This window comes from Ooceraea biroi, chromosome 9, assembly GCF_003672135.1.
Source record: "Ooceraea biroi isolate clonal line C1 chromosome 9, Obir_v5.4, whole genome shotgun sequence".
NCBI lineage: Eukaryota > Metazoa > Arthropoda > Insecta > Hymenoptera > Formicidae > Ooceraea > Ooceraea biroi.
Genome location: NC_039514.1, coordinates 9,848,293 through 9,866,429, shown reverse-complemented (window position 1 = coordinate 9,866,429; position 18,137 = coordinate 9,848,293). Strand labels below are relative to the sequence as shown.

Sequence of the window (18,137 nt, the reverse complement as noted above, 5' to 3'; positions counted from 1 at the left end):
ATTAAACATATTATTATTAAATACTTCATTAGATACGAAGGAATGCTCATTACATCAACGTATTACAGTCTATTCTCACGCGTGACTGGTGCTTTATTCTGAAATTTCCAACTTCGGATTCGCTTCAAAAATTCCTCAAATTTCGCGTATTCTTTTACGTGTCTCGTCTTGATTATTAAATCTTGGTTATTAAAACGCATTTTCGTCAGAGCTTGGATCGAAGACGGAAGGAAGCCATTCTGACAGACCGCAGGAATCCTCGTCGGTTTTATCGCGATTGAAAAAAAGTGCGGTCCAGCCGATTATCGAATGCGCCCTTTACACAGTAAATCGGTACGACCTGTATTTGGTCCCAACTTGAACAGATACGAGTCTCTACATCTTCGTCGCGGCCGGAAGCTGGCTTTGCGCGATTGCACGGATAATTACGCGCTTTCTTCGGCGAATGCCACAAAAGACCGAATATCGCCGTGATCGGATACGTGCCGCGAATTCGATCCGCGAACATCCGATATTATTTCGAAGCATTCCTCGTTCTGCGTAATGATCAAGCGGAACGCCTTGATGCCGCACTCGGACCACTCGTTGTGATTCTTTTATGTTGTCATTTCACAGCTACTCCGTTCATCTCGAAGTGGCACTATGGCACTCGCTGATTACATCGTCGATTTAATTGTTTATTTCTTCATTGCAACGAGCGCCAAATTTTGCGAGCTCATTGAGAACTCCTTGAGAATAATATCCTTTTTCATGTTATTTATACTTCAGATAATTAATCGGCCAATTTTCCTTTCTCTGATTCTTCCTTTATTTAATCCGCTAAAGGCAATTCACTAACGATGAATTTACAACCTGCAGATTGCAGAATTGCTGGTTTCATTACAAAGGGAATGTATCTGATTATGTGCAACCAAGCGCCAAACAGGGGCCAGGGATGCGAAACCTGGCGCTTTCGGAAGGATCAGTAGAGACCGCATACCTGTTGCGGGACTGTTAATGATCAAGGTGTCAGGTCGGCTAACCATCTCGGAAAATTTCTAGGTGGGCAGAGCGGTACCGTTGTTTCTTCACCCGAGAAAAGGAAACCTTAGCATAGATCTCGGGCTGAATTTTCGAACAACGACTCCAACAAGAAAAGCACACAATGCGTTTCACGCAGACTGTAGTCGCAGGCTATCACGGCAGCCATTCATTCGTTCTGAGGTCCGAAGGTTAGAATTTAGAATTTTATTGCAGAATTCGGGAACTCCGAGTTTCCCGGACGGTTCTTGTTCCCCATTTGGGGAAAGAAATACGCCCCGCTGTTAAGAGAAGCGTGTTACCTGTCAGTTCGCCGAATTCCAAGAGACAGATACCTACAAATGTTTATATTAATCAAAAGTTTGTTCGCTGGCGCGCATTGGGTGAGATCCGTTTAAATGCTTCATTCGCTGCATTATTGGTGAATGGATCAATATTTGTTTGATATTTACTATGAAAGTGTAAAACGAAAGTATGAAAAGATAAAAAGACCAATCCTGAAGATAATAAAGACAAAGATAAATGTCATTGGAATTCTTGTCCTCGCCTCTTCCAGAAAACATAAAAATATATTTCATGTTACGGGACAAGTCCAAGATAGATAACCATTCATACGTTTTACGTATGTATTTGTTTGGCATCTGAAAAGAAGAAGGAAGTTGTGTAGAACAATATAGTAATAATAATAATTTCACGGGTAACCATCTATCCCGGAACTGCTATGACTATCTCTCCTGATTATCAGAGGGAGATGAGCATGGCGCTTCATAAAACATGGCCGACATGAATGGAAATTGTACGACGTTAGCTACACGCAGAGAGCTCTAAATAAACCTAAAATCTTGACCTAAAATCTTTCTGTCAGTTCAAGTCATATATTTTCTACACTCATGTGGAAATACCGTACAAAACAATTAAGCTATCAGCAGATAGTAAAATTTAAACTGAAAATATGTTTATAATTATAATGGTTTTCTGCAAAACATTAACTCTCCTGTTGCAAACACGACTAAATCTCACTGTAAAGTGATAATACAGTTGTGCGGTCACTAACGAAATTGGAGCGATTGGTCATCTCTCTTGTGTGGCCATCTCGGAATTATTCTTTATGTTATAATATTTTTTTATTACACTTTATTATAATAATCGCAGATGATTTCATCTAAATCATCTGTTTCTTGACGCCAAAAAGATTAAGAAATCCAATTGATTCTAAAGGAAAATCGCGAAAACAATGTGACAAGACACGCAGCCCTCGGTTCGATCAGTCCGCTCGTCGGGTAATAAAAGAAGAACTTTGCCGAGGGCGGAACCGAACGGGCCAAGGGAGACAATGTGTCGCGTATCGTGTAACGTTCGAACAGTGTTGAGAGTCCGCCGAGGGAGTCCGCTTCCGGTCCTTTCTTGCGGCGTGACCGAAGCCGTATCCGCGACACAGCCTCGCACAGAAATCAGCCGTGTACCCTCGCTTTTTGAGCACGACGCGCGCGTAGACGACGGCGCGGCTCATACAATGCGGACGTTCCGAGAGGTCTGGCGCCACATCGAGAGAAACGATACTTTTCAAACGGACGCGACCTCCTACTCACTTATGCAATCGGCAGGACTCATCGAACCCGTAGAACGCCGCGGCAACACCTATAAATCGTGCCGGCCAGTGTTGTGGCGGATTTCTCGAAAGGCTACTCGACGCATACCCACCTTGAAAAACGGTCAGCGCGCTCGAATCTGACCTGCATGATACAGAATACTCTACTCCGCGCAACAATGGCCAATAAGGGGAGTGACGAAGCATCAGACAGCTTTTATCCGCCATACGGAAAGAATAAGAAAGGAAATCTCGGCTCTCCATATACAAATTCTCACCAGATCCTCGAGGATCCAAGAGGACTTGCGTTTTCCTGGATCATAGGTATACGTCTTTAAAGAATTGAAGGCGAGTCGCAAACACATGTATTGTCATGACGCTTATGATGACACCGGGTGACCGGTGTGCAATAAATGTGTTAAGAATTGTAACAAGCAATTAGTTACATCAGCAAGACAAATAATGGCGATTTAATAATAGAAAAGCATAACAGACAAACTTGTAAACTTAATTAACTTTGTTAACTTAATATTTTTATTTATTATGGAATCAATTTCGTGGAATATTACGGTAAATCTTAACAATGCAGTTTACGTGAACGAAGAGACTCAACTAAACTACTTTGCCATGAATAAGTTAATGAGCATAGTAAATTAAAAAAGACAAGCATCAAGTCAGTATTATTATCTGCCCATGTTTGGGATCAATTGGACACCTGCAAAGATAATTTTGAATAAATTTCGATGCGGAATTAAGCGAGGGCTGAAATTTGTGTTCGAGAGACACACCATGAAGTCGGCCGGACTCGTTCTGTAAAACGCTTTATAAAAGTGAGCTTTTCTTCGGAGGCCCATGGCGATGTTCGAGTTGTTCACGGTCTCGCAGTCGGGGACCGAGCTTGCACACAGGCCGACAAGTCAGCGGTGGAAAGGAATGCGACTCTTCCCTTAACGGACATTTCCAACGAGCCTGCCAGCAAACCGAGCAAACCGAAATGACGGAACTCGCCTCAAGTTGAACGCTCGCCCGGTGGGACTCGTTCCACCTTTCATTATGCGCGCGTTATTCGCGATCGTGTTGGCTGGCGCGAGATCGGCACGCCGCTTGCTGAAATTAAGCGAGTAACATCGTTGAAGAGTTTACGTGGAGGCGATGCCGAGACTCGGCGGGATTCTTACAAGTGTTTCCGTCGCGGTTCTCATCCGTTATCCGGTCAGACGATCAATTTTATGCGCCTCGCGTGATGAGTAAAACGTTGAACATTAAAACGATCCTTAATACTAGCATTGATTAGCACTAATTAGTACTTGAGTACCAACTTGATGATGAAAGCTAATGTTCACAAATCAAAGATCAGCGTTGGTGCATTCTTTACATAGAAACTAAGTTTTTCAATGATTGATTTCAATCCAATGAGATTTTCTTGCACAAATTTCTCTTGAATTAATTAAACTTATGAGACTGCCAATAGTGGTTGTTGAAATTCTTTTGAGGAACGCAGTCCTTGAGGCAAAAGATTGCCATGCATTGCCGGGGACGCGCGTTCCCCCAAAGCGTGCCCGCTCCCTTGTGTCAAGGGTTAACCGGTGCGAAACCTTGATCGGCGATATAATTTCAGCGGACTCTATCAGGCGCGAGAGATCGGCCGCAAATGGGTGGCCTCGCCGCGCGATATTCGATATGGCGATTTGGACAACCTGCTCTGAGGCCGAGTACGGCGATCGTTTCATTGAGTACTCGATAGAAATAAATCGCCGCGCCATGCTCAGCGCGACGATTCAATCCCGATCTGAAATCCGTTCGATCCTTTCGGAACTTGGTTTACGTTTAGAAGCGCGGCTGTAATCTCTCCGATTAAAATAACAGACGGTAATTCCAGCGTCCGATCGGCCTCCGAATAATTTATTTCGAGGCGCTTCTCCTGCCGCTCGACCAGAGCGGATTTTTATTTCGCCCTACGATTCCCCGTGTCGGGGGTCGAGCGAGCGAGCGGTTTCATACACGCTAATTTTCGTGCTGTTCCATTAAGCGCCGGCGATCGTATTTCCCTCGGCGGGGCCTCGCGCGTGAGGCCCCACATCCTGAATTCCGCCGACGAACGCCGGCGAAGCGCCATGGCGGCGTGGAGAACCGAGGGAGAAGAACATCCCGGACCCGAGCCCATCATCCGAGACTCCATAGGCCCTTAGCCTTCACCATAGTCCAATTCCGAGCACACACAATCCCTCGTCTCGTACGATCCGTTCCTCTGCCCGACCCGTCCCAACTAATAATGTTGCCCCACCTACCCCGGCTGTTCAACGAAAGCCCGTGCCGAGCACAGGTGAATATCTTCGGGTGAATATCTCCGAAAGCGAACGTCCGTCTTGGCGATAATTAATCTGGAAAAAAGAAGTCCCGCGGAGATCTAGCGTCTAATTTATCTATCGTGATGCTCTTCGGCGTGAAGAAGCAACGCCATGGCTTGTAAAAGAAGAAAATACGAATATGCCGAGTGAAAATTCTCTCCTTCGACATTTTTGGACTAAAGCCACTTCTGAAATGATTCGAGTCTCATTAGTTCGAAAGTACGATGAAAACATCGCATATTATCTCTGAATAATAAAAAAAGAAAGTTCGAGACATCAATGTGAAGTTTCTGAACATTGATATGTAATCGGGTTCGATTTCGGGAGGTCCACCAGACAAAAACAGGAAGATTATCTCATTAGATTTAGACGCTAATTAAGCCGCAAGAATGTAGTCTCGATTTCTCAGCGGACGAAGTATAAGAGGGAACTCGCGGAGGAATGTTAATCCGTCGAATCGATGTTAAGGTCCTCTTAATATCATACCACGCTATACTCTCTCTCTCTTGCTCTATCAACAAAATTAATAATTACGTACATCGAACCGTATGGCGTATCGCTAATTACTTAGTCGCCTACGGAAGCTTTACGATGCGCACGTACGCATGCAACCACCGTTAATGGCATCTCCAGTTTTTCCGGCGACCACATAAACCGCGTCTTTACACACACCGATGATAGCGTGTTACAGTGTACTTCCAGCAAGCGCGAAAATGGGTGTTGTTACGAATGAAAAGGCACTTATTGATGCCATTTGTGATTGGTGGTGTGTGATTTTCATCACGCGGCCAGAATGATTCATCAATCGATGGAAGATGAAAGGTGGAAGGTCTCGATGAGGCAAACTTTAATATTTGAATGAGAGCTTGGACGTTATCTTCCCGACGTCCATCACAAAGAGTGGACCAGATTTCCTCCCTCATCGCCTTTGATCTCCCATAAAATATGCCGGTACTCGTATCGACCGCCTGCTCCATTGTTCTATTCGAGATTCGCGAGTTTCTCAGAGGCTGCAGTGTCAGCTGATGTTTGATTAGTAAATCCACGTAAGAGAAAAGCGTTGCTGATAACGTACGCGCGACTTCCACCGCGACTGCATCGACGATACACCGCGTCCAACAACACTGGAAATAGACCCCGAGCGAACGGAAACGGGGGGCAACGCGAGGTCAAAGGCTATGCGTTGATAATGACGTCACCTTCTCGAGGACTCGTCAATGTTCATTCCTTTTCTTTATCATGACATTATCGAGAGCAGAGGGAGGGCGAGGGAGTAGTCTGAGGTTAACGTCTCCGCCTTTCGGGACATATTCCAGCTGTATGTGTACATCGATAAGCGACGAAAATACGTCGTTCTGACCAATATTGACAAATTGGCAATCGCTACGAGAATCCAAGGCGGCTTGATTACCGAAAACGTAGGGCGCACGTCGCGGCAGATGTCCAATGATCGTTAGAATCCAAATTTCTCGCACACGTAATGTCAACGGCTCATTACAAGGTGGACAGTTCGAATTGATCGATCCTTGTGTAAATTTTTCTACAGCAGCGATTCCGTGAAATAGTCTCTTCACTTGAGAGTTTTTTTCCACAATGCCTAAAAACATATATGCGGAATGCGACTAAAGCAAAATAGGCCAGCTAACATTAACGTATTCTATTCATCTCAAAGGCGAAAGAAAAAAAGAGATCGTATCTACCTCTTCCTCATAGTCATAGGTCCAGAAATGTATTCTTTCCACATTATAAACTCCGTTTGCCCACGGCGGAATTTTGCGAGAACGCCCACGGGACTCGCAAATGTACAGTTCTTTCGTTCCGTTCTAAATATTTTCTCTGCGTTTACTCGCGACTATCGATGCGATTTTGCACTATCGTTCTGCATAACAAGTGCGTTACGTAAAAGTACTCGCGTGCACTTCACGCGTTTTGCGCGACTTCGAGAGGCCCTGAGAGTGCGCACCCGTTCAGATCCGAAGCGCAAAAGCGGGCTTTTATCGTCGTGATAATGTCATGGTCTCAGGTCGCGAGTTAAAAGATTAACGTCGACCGCATTGTCGGTCGCAAAACGCAAACGATCCTTGCGATTTCATTATCGCCCACAATGTGGGCTTACATGATCATTAACTCGCTGCTTCCTCCGTACAAGGCAAAAAATTATCGCATATAGTTATTTTGATCAAATTGTTTTCAAGGAAATTTATTATTTTAAGTTCCATTTCTTTTTTTTAGTTTCTATTGGCTCGTATAATTTTGATAAGCAAGAAATTTAATTTTATTCGATTTTAGGATATTTTCTTACAACTTTTTATCAAATGTTGTTAGCCTCAACGTTAAACGTATCTAAATTAGTTCTTAATTAGAGTTAGATAAAAATTTAAGAAAATTATTTTCTGCACGCAACAGCATTGCGAACGCAAATCTATGCAGACACATCCATCGCGTGAGTCTCGAAGGCGCCGCTGTCACACACAAAACTGATTATATGTATTTCGCGATAAGAATTGTGCGACGAGCTGTAAAAATCAGAAATTATTGAAGCACGCTCGAATAAATTTTTGTCGTCGTGACACGACAGATTACGCGCAAAGTGTACTCATTGCGTGTCACACGTCACCTAACAATTTAATGAGGTCGAGAGCGTTTAATTTTGACGTTTCAATCACGATAGGATTCGATCACGTAACGAGGATCGAATCTCCTCAGTGTTTCATGCGATTTTTCACGTTACGAAATGAAACAAAATAATGTTCATTTTATTCTAGCTGCACTCGACTGCTAATTTTAGCTATGCCCTACTTTTGCATCACCTACGTCACCGTAAAAATAGAGATATATAAATCTGCCGGAAATAGAATGAATCTCGGTAGAGATCAAGTTTGGTCGAACCGAATACTGATGAATGAACCGAAAACGCGAGCGGATTGCAAGCGTGGATTATTGGTAAATCAATACGGAGGAACTCGCCAGGCGATACGAACGGTGTACACACCAGTTGCTCCAATTGCATTCACAGAAACGATAATTAACCACTATCGGTACACGCCGCCGTATATCTGTCGCGCCGAGCGTAGCGTTACAAGTCCGCACATTTCTCTCTCTCTCTCTCTCTCTCATTCTTTTTCTGTCTATCCCTCTCACGACGAGTGTCATTCGAGTGTTGCAATATTGCATTGTCAAGTATTTGTCACGATGATTCGTTCATGGCGCTCAGAAAGATGCCGCGCTTCCATTGGAAGACTTTTACACTGTCGAGCTGGTACCGGCTATACCGATCATACCAAACGCTACGAAATTATCCGACATTTTAATTTCCGGAACATCCGAATAAGAATTCTGCTCGGAACGTACGCTGGCAATCGGGAAAGAAACTGAAGTTTTCTTATTATTCGCGCGCGCGCAACTCTCTGCTCCAAAAGCAGCTCTTGGCGATAAAGGAATCAAGAAAATAATCATCCTCCGTATCACGTCCGCTTGAAAGCGTGACTCTTGAGAGTGCTTCTCTGAAATAAACGCTAGCAGGTAGGATTTAATCGCTGAAAATTCCGCGTGTGGTCCCGTCAAGTTTCCTGTTTCTTTAATCTCCTGTTATTTTTTCGGGCTAATTATTATTAATTCATGAACAGCACCGGTCTCGCAACCCTACATCTCCTTACTAGGATCCTCTAAAACTTCTTCCGTGATAATCGCGGCTTCTCGCTTCTTCATGTCGAGGAAGGAACTCTCTTATCCACCCGCATCCGCAAGTGCACGAATGCAAATGCGACATGCACTTATCGTGCTGCAATGGCGCGGCAAACTGGCGATAAACCGGCGAATCGTCTCGTTCGCGATTTCTGTGACGGAGTTTTCGTCGATTGTGCCGACTCGACTTTCGCCATCTCCTTAAATAAACTCCTTGCCGACTTTGCTCGCTTTCGATGGTGAACAATTTTCAAAATATGGCAAAAATGCGCCTCGGCATCCTACCTCTTAATCACCTCGGCCCTATCGATTCGATTTCGCGCAAACATATATAAACTTACGCAGGTAGAACGAGGATAAATAGAGGGAGAAGATAGACGACAACGACGATGCCGAAGCAGCAAGAGAGGAAAAAGTAGAGGAGGACGGGGTCGTCAGGCGTATCGTAAAAGGTGGGTAAGCACCGGCCGGAACATTCATGCTCTAGTGAAATTAAATACTAGCGAGAGGGAAAGAGAGCAGGAGAAGAGGGTCAGAGAAAAGAAGAGAGAAAGAAAAAGACAGAGTACGGCAGGGCCGTCTAGCGGCTATTTAAACGGCGGTGAGTATATTCGTCGACGGTCTGGTCTTCGGCGTTTGAGGCATCTCGCAGCCACATGTGTTCGTCTCTCGACGATCACTTTGTCGCAAGATCGTCTGGGAAGTACAGCCGATCAGGCCGAGATGATGACCACGCTCGCGTCACACGAGACCGCGATTTCGCGTACTCCGATTCAATTCTGATTCCGCTCGATAAGCATCGCCTAATAAAACGTAGCCTGTCGGGAGGGTGAGAAGTTGGAACGCGTCGTAAATCGTCGCGATCCAACCCGATACGAGCACTTATTTGCAATGAACGGAGATGCGCGCAGGCGGCTGATAATGAGATACGATGGCGAAAAATTGAACGGTTACGTAATTGAGGGTCTGGCGATTCGCTCGGTCCGGGCGATTCCGTTCTTTTTCGGCAAAGCGAGTTATTTGCTGCTCGGCATGTCGGGCGAACGGTGGTTCGCCGATTGACGGCGAGTGAGCTGAGCGTACGCACGAATCGCGAAACAAAGAGAGGCAACATCCGCGACTACGAAGGTTGCGGTCTTAATCACGCGGGATCAATTAAATCTTTAACATATTCCCATAATTAAAATTGATCATACAACCATAACGACCGGTGCATTTTGTAAGCATTTTGTAGAAACGATACGTGTTTTCACGCCATTTTCACGTAATTTCACGCAAAGAAATCGACGAAGAAGTAACGCAGTTTACCGGACTGCTAACAAAGAATGTCAAAAATCTAACCGAAGCTTTCCTGTAGCGCTTAATAAAGTGGGCTCTGCTAGCCTCCGCTGCGCTCGACCTTCAGTTCCAATTGAATTTCAATGTCAGGTACCGACCGTGACCAATGGAGGAGGAATGTACAGGACGATCATAGATGTACGCTTGTAATTAGACGAATTAAATACTCGTGGCGGAAGATTGATGGCGATGATGGCCGCGCGATGTACGAGAGAAATTAATGAAGCCGAAGAAGCAAGAGCTTCAACGGACCAAGACCGGACTCCTCGAGCGGATATAATGAGAAGAGCATCGGTAAAATCTCCAGACATTAGAGGAATTTGTAACAATGGAGAACATTTTTTCTAGATTCCATTTATTTTACTGCGGTAAGTAGTCTCAAAAGTTCAAAAAGGACTCGTTCGGAATTGTTGGGACTAGCACGCCAATGGTTGGTATACTGGTATACTGACTCGAGTCTTTTAAATTTCTCTACAAGCAGGTATGAGAGCCATAGGAAAGGGAACCACAGAATCGAAATTCCGACAGGAAACGACAGGAACAGCTCGTTTACGTCAATATTTCACAGTAGAAAAATTTTGACAAATTCCACTACCTCTTAATTTACTCAAACAATAAATATTTCTTGACAACCACAACACTTAGCGTGCAACAAGCAACGTCCGGCGTCCCATTTTGCAATCTTTCGTATTTATTATACGCAATTGTTTGATTCTCTCGACTTTATCTTATCTGTGCGTTTTGTTATAAGTATTGATAATCGCGGAATACGCCAAATCGGACCGCGAGTTCCTGTTCGGACAGGTTTAGTCCGTTTCAACGTGCATCTCTCGTTACTCTCATTACTCTTACATATCATCTTGGCTATCGGCAAACAGGTGTCGAACGCAAACGTTGATATCGTGGCTAGCGCAAGATTAGATCTCTGGCTGTGATCTAAAACATACGCATCGAATTTAATCAAATCAAGTGAAAAAGTTGTAACAAAAGTCTTAAACGTCGTTCTTGTTAGATCCTCTCATTGAGTTTCAAACTTCACGAAGATTGATTGATTGATGTCATTTATTTAGCTCCAGTAGCTACTTACAATACAACTTACCTACTAAAAAATTATGTTTTGCCACATTAAATATTATTCATTACACCTTCACGCTCTCTCCTCTTAATATATATAGCTAACATTCTTCTAAATCTTTGTATACTTTGTTCCTCCTTAATTTCTCTTTGTAAATTATTATACATTTTAAATCCTCGATATAATACCATATTCTGTTCCTCACTAGTTCTATATTTATCGACATATATATTACCTCTTTGTCTAGTATTTATTGCACTTTCATACTGCACTATTTCTATTTTAAGAGAGAAAGAAAGAGAGAGAGAGATACGTGTCTCTCTCTATGCCGGCGACGTGACAGATAAGATCCACTACTTGCGCTCGCACACTCGGCGATTACTGTTGTTCATGATTGTAACGACAACGGCGTGGTCGTGCATACGAGCCGGTACATACGGTGCACTTCGCGGCGTTGTCGCTCGTCGCGTATACGCGCACGTTACCCCCGACTTATGCGCTCGGCACATCCGGTCGCGGAGTCGCAGCCGAGCGTAGTCCCGTAACAACGCCGTATCGCGTCGCGTACGCATTGTGTAGTAAAAACGTAGTACGCGTAAACGAGGCGAAACTCCACACGGTGGTTTTGTGCACCAAGGACACGCACTCTAGCTCCTACGTGGACTCCTCTACACCCACCTCCCCGTCTCCCGCGCATCGCTATCTCCTTCACCACCTTCACTCGCTCGTCTTCCTCTTTCTCTTTCGCTGCCTCTGTCTCTGTTTCTCTCTGTCACTTTCGTGATCGCTTCGAATTGTTCGCCGGAAGCGACCGTTGCCTCCTCCTCACGTTGTTCACGTGTGTATAGGAATTTCTAAGACGAGCGACTAACAAAAATGAAGAAAAAATGGATGGAAAATTTTTTGCGTGTTTTTGACGAGGTTGACAGGTAGCTCGTAAGTCATTCCTTTTTGGAATACAGGTTTTATCAGAAAAAACGAGCTCTTCGAAATCGTTCAGAAATATCGATTAATAAAGTATATTTTGCAAAGATAATTACAGCTCTCTACACTGCAAAACATGTCCACTTTAAATTCCGCGAAACTATAACGAAAAAAAGTCATTTTTTTCCGCTTTAACTTGTAAGTGTGAAATTAAAGCGGAATCATTGCGAGTTGTCATAGTTACGTTATTTTCGTCCGCTTTAAATATGTATGACCGAAATCGTAACCGATGATCACATCCTTTATAATATCCGTTATAATGCTAGATTATTAGCAGTCCTATTTATATAAAGGATTTTATATTAAAATCCTTTTATATTAAAATATTTAAAGCGGACGAAAATAACGTAACTATGACAACTCGCAATGATTCCGCTTTAATTTCACACTTACAAGTTAAAGCGGAAAAAAAAGACTTTTTTTCCGTTATAGTTAAAGTGGACATGTTTTGCAGTGTATATATTTATGTTTAAATAAATAAATGTTTTAATAAAAACTAGAATGTCGCTGCAAATTATTAATTGAGTCGTCCCTTTGGAAGGGAAACTGCCAAACCTCAGTAACTAAATAGAAACTTTTCTCTTCATCGCTTAAAAGTCTCGCTAAACTTGATATCTAGATAAATTTATTCAAACACTGTAACATTGCAATATATTTTAGCAAGGACAACGGTAGTTTTACCAAAAGAGATCAATAGCACATTCTGTTACGAGCTGTTACGAGCACGTTTTCTCACATAGCGCATTGTCTTCTTGGTTGAATTTTCTTTTAGAGAGGAACTTTTAAAGAAACATTTTGTCGTTTATGAAATGTGTTGTAATCCTTAGAGAATTAATATTCTTGAGCATTCGGACTCCAACAAATCAACGGTAACCAAGAGCAGAGTGGCCAAGAGCTGGGCCTAAAGAAAGACACGTCCGTGAAGAGTGAAGTAGAGAAACTCTCTGATGGCTTGGATGAACGAATGAAAGCGAATGGGACCGAAGTCGACCGAGCTGCTTCGTTCGTTCAGTGTCGGGTCGTGTACAAACGGGACCCCAAGGCCAGCAGAACCGAACGAGAGAGTACTAAAAAATGCGATATTTAACTTTCTCACGAAGAAAACGTGTAACTTTGCGAATATTTCTACTGCAGCGCTTGAAAGTATTTTGCGCGAAGTCTATCGAAGTGCAAAGCTGCGAAACAGTACATTACGAAGTCTGGTTTATTTTTCAAATGGTAAAATTGATTTTGTCATAAATTATAAGTTTTTCTCGATATTTATAAAAAAGTATCCACTAAACTATGTAATTCTAAAAATATCATGAAATCTATTGGCTTAAGTCACCTGTTGAATAATAGTGAGTCGACATCAACAGGTTGCCACATTACCACTAAGAGTGACATAAAACATCAAGTAGATGATAAATTTTCCCTTCTTATGATTTTAAGACTCTAATGCAGAAATCTTATAAACAATTGCATACAACATACATATACAATATTTTTTTAAATAACTTTTGACAGTTGTGTACTAATCCTTTCCCTATCTCAAACTAATACACTCTACACGCGGAACTTCATTGAGCAATATACATTCAATTCTTTTCCATCAAGTCCGTGCTCGAAATCAGCAATCGCATTATCTGTAAGAACGCCACGTAGCATTGAGTACATTTTCGGCGCGTGTAGTTGGGACCTTTGGGTGCCTAGCGTACGGAACGCTTTACACGATGCGGATCCCCGTCCACCCCGCTGCACCGCTAAACACCGAATGAACTGGCGCCACGGTCTTTCCGCATGCGCGACAGTGGTGGGGAGCGGTTACGTTCCACGTGACGCGCTGGCGCCGCGATAGTGGGGTGTCCAGCCATGCCCACGTGACTCCAGGCGCTCCGTTGGTGGGGAGAAACCTGAGGTACCCATCCGTGCGACCAGTTTCGCCGGCATTCTGACTCGAGAAGTCGTAAGTGTTGGACGTAGAAAAGTGGAGAGGCAATCTCGCGTGCTTCGCCTCTCGTAAGACATTTAAATCGTACGTAGTCAGATACACTCTCGACTTGGAGCCAGATCGTCGTGAAAAAGTACAGAGAGGATACTGCTTTTCCTCGTGTGTTGGTTTTTTTGTGTAAATTCCGCCATATCGTGTTGCGCCCATCCTCGCGCGATCAATTCTGCTCTATCCATTTATTTGTATTTCTGCCTAAGAAGTAAAACGGAAAGGATTGTTAGTGGACTGACAAACGTAAATCGCGCGACGATAAAGTGATACACCGACCAAGAACGAACGTGCGCACTATACTTATTTATTTAGAATCCCCTGAGCATCGATACGACACGCTATTTATTGTCTTTAACTGTGCTTTTAATCGCGAAGCAATTATCGTGTGCGGTAACGAGTACGATAGAACACGAAGAATTTGCGTCTTAAATTCGTCGCCGCTTGGGATAGAGGGAGAGAGATATTTTTCTCGGAACGAAAGAAAATGTGTAGAACGAACTAATCGAACGAAAGAGCGAACATCGTATCTCCTGACGCTCGTCGTATCGGCGTGACTCGATTGTATACGTAGACACAGTCGTGTGTAATCGTCTTCTTCGTTGCCGACGTCGTGCTCGTTATTTCGCGACTCGTCGCAAAGTGTGTGATCGACCGTCCGCTGTGAAAAAAAGTATCAAGTGTCTCCTAATACGCAACCCTCTCTTTCACATCAGAATTTATCAGTCTCGCAAAAAAGCGAGCACGTGGACGTGAACCCAGAAGACTTGGAGGGAACCTCGTGATCGTAAAGTCTCAAGGCAAGACTTGAGGTAGATCATTGTCCTCGTTGTTGTCACGTGAACCGACACCATGGACCTCCTTTGCTGCGAGACCACGATGAGCGAGAACCGTGCATACTTGGACCCGGCTTTCCTCGAGGACCGTGTTCTGCAGAATCTTCTGCAGAAAGAGGAACGATACGCCCCGAGCAGAACATACTTTGAGAGCGTGCAATGGGACCTCTCGCCGAACATGCGCAAGATCGTCGCCGAGTGGATGTTGGAGGTGGGCTGTCGATACTAATTTCCGGTCCACGTGTGTGGACGTCAATTAACTCTCCATGCCGGCCGACGATCGTCCGATCGGGACCAGATCGAAATGATCTGGATCTCGCGAAATGCGAGACTCGGATTGTCGTCGGCTGGTAACGGTAATTTAATTTTGACGATCGAATAATGAAAAGGTGATTCACTGGCGAGTAATGTTTGTATAGATTAGCTGCTGCATTTTCCCTTTAAAGCACGATATGGATGATGGCCGATAGCATTCGTTAATTATCGTTATCAAGGGAATAAGTATTTTTGTTGCTTTTTTATGAAGATTAAATCGTGATTTGAGTTAAATAATGTCGGCAAAGTCTTGAAACGTTAATGATTATGTATTTTGAATGAAAGCGTAATTTGGACACAAAGTCTGTTCCCCTAATGGCAGTCTAATTACCTGCTCCTCGTTTTTATCGCACCGTTTCATCTATGTTATTTATCTTTATTTCACGGGAGGACTTGTATGACTCAAAATTCAGGCATGGCATACTTGCATTCGTATGACAGGACAAATACACTCATTGCCGACGATATTTTCAATCGTATCATCACTACAGAGTTAAAGATCCCGGTATAATGTTCGATGATTTCGTTCTCTCGCACACGACACTGTGCTATGATATTTGCTATTTGAAAACAACGAAGATAACAGTTGATCGGTACACTTGGAGAACAATTGTAATTCGATCGATTCGGGACTTTAAATGTACTCCGAGAACGAATGGGAGCGGGTTCGCGGGTTCTTAAATTCCGGTATCACGGGGGCTCGACGTGTGCCGAAATCGCTATGCTTTTTCTTCTTACCACGCACATCATACGTTTTCGGGTTGTCCAGAAATAAGCCAACGGATGAATTAATACTTACGTGCTCATAATGCGGTAATTAATAATCGTAAAACTTGCCGGACCGAATATGTCGGTGCCGGTGCCGCGCGCTGATTATATCGTGGAATTAACATACATATACGCACGTGTTTCTCGTGGCACAAAGTCGCACGTAAGATCGATCAAGTCTCGTCGCGTTTAAATTCCTCTCGTCGATTCCTCATGCCGGTGTCGCATATTAGCCGGCGGTAATTTTTCACTTATGCGCGTCGCTGGAAGCTGATTAATTCCCAGGCCGATTGCTCTTCTCCCGAATAACGCGACGGTTTTGCCAAAATTCCGAACGCCACAAGACCTGAACTCGGTGGATCCATATAATGCGGCCTGAAATGGCCTATACATTATGATTCACGGAGAAATGGGAATTAGTCAAGGTTAAAGGGATCGTGTGGTGCAATAGATCCTTCTTTTCTCCCCCTTCGTTTTTCCCTCTTTCTTTCTTTCTTTCTCTCCTGCATGCCGACAATCGAATGTTTCGGCAAGCGATCGAAAAACTGTCGCTGCTCGCTTTTCTTTTGTCACCGCAGCATTATGATGCTCGCGCGAAACGGGCGTTACTCTCCGCGTTATACACAATCGCGTCTGCCTATCTACATCTTATCAGATGCGAGGTGTCTGGAGAACAGATTGAGATCCAGTCAATATTAAATGGCAAATTTAAATGGCGAACGTTTGAATTCCATCGTGGAACTCGCGAAGGAGTTTAACTTGGACAGAGAGCAAGGGAAGGGAGGGGACGCCTGAAACACGTCTCGTGCGTGATTTACAACGCGTGGCAAATTAAGGGGGAGCCTGGAGGAAAGGGGAGAGAGTTCGTACATAACGATCGCGTGTTATTTCTTTTGCAACGCGATTACTTCCGCTTATCGCGAATTCGATTCAATCCGTAATTCGGTGAACATTAATTGACTTGGACGATATCGGGTTCATTACGCGACAACGTAAAGATTTTGACATTTCGCTGTCATTGAGCAGGAAATTCGGGCCGCAGCCGATAAGCCGCCTCCGACTTACGTCACCGCGCGTTTCCAGGGCTGCCGATAACGGAATTGTGCTCGTCGTCGTTCGCATCGTCGCGTTTCCATTCGCGATTAAAGAGCCAACAAAATCGGCAGCTGATCGGCTCGCACACACACTATCGTGCGATTATCGATCGCCGATCTGGATCGACGATTTTAAGAACTGAATCCACTGCTGCTGTTAAACGACGAGGGTACTCGCCCTCGAGTGATCGAGCGAGCGAGAGATGCGTGCTTGTTCGCTTTATTTTCAAAATTCCGCGATACCGATACTGCAATCGCACGAGCTATCGCTCGGGTCAGTTGCGTCTAGTTTAATTACGCTCGTCCGAACCGAGCGTGCTCTCGTTAAAGACAGGCTCGAGATTAGGCAGCCCCGTGAGATAACAATTTTGCGATCGTCATTTCGGATGATATAAAGGACGAACTGCCGGACAATCGGCGCAAAACATTCAAAACGTCTCCAGCGTATATTTTGGGGTTTCTCAAAGAATGGACGCGATTTAAACCACCTTATTGACATTCGCATTCGAAAGACTGAAACACGAAACGATCGGTCGCGCGATGAATGAATTCCGCTTCGGTTTGCTTGGGCCTGCCGCTCCGACTTCCTTCTTCGGATACTGTAATAAATTCCTCTCCGCTTCCGGACCGGATCCCGCGGTGTCGCTGTGCCTCCTCGGCGTCTCGCTTAAATCGCGGCCGAAACGATATGGAGTATATCGCGCTCTTTCAGCTCACACACCGATAGCATGTACGTACTCGTTCGATTACGCGCTTCCTCGCTCGCTCCCAGAAATTCATCGTTCATCGCAGAACGCATGAAATTGTTTTTCTTCGATCGTAGACAAGGAACATCCCATCCCGCTCTTCTTCGTCTCAGCGACGAAATCTTGATGTGTCAAGTTTATAAATTGAATATTTCGTCGCACGAAAGCTCACGCTTGGCTCGACGCATTCGCGAAACTGTAAGTTTGAATTGCACGACGATGCGAGGAATTCGGCCGTGGCTCTTCTGCGTCGCGGCCTTCGGTGCCGCTTTACGCTCGGCGATTCTGTCGCATCGGTATCGCTCTCTTTCCGCTGAGCGTTTAATTGCCGCCGCGCTCCCCGCCCAGACATTTAATTCGGCA

The 18,137-nt window shown here is 44.4% G+C and overlaps 1 protein-coding gene across 1 annotated transcript in view; it reads left to right on the top strand.

Moving 5' to 3' along the window:
• Positions 1–13,978: 13,978 nt before the first annotated feature.
• Positions 13,979–18,137, top strand: part of LOC105284703 (G1/S-specific cyclin-D3) — a 40,627-nt gene continuing 36,468 nt past the window's right edge. Inside the window, exon 1 of the mRNA XM_011348427.2 lies at positions 13,979–15,062. Within this exon, the coding sequence (XP_011346729.1) occupies positions 14,868–15,062 (195 nt within the window). The 5' untranslated portion in view covers positions 13,979–14,867. The remainder of the gene's footprint in view (positions 15,063–18,137) is intronic.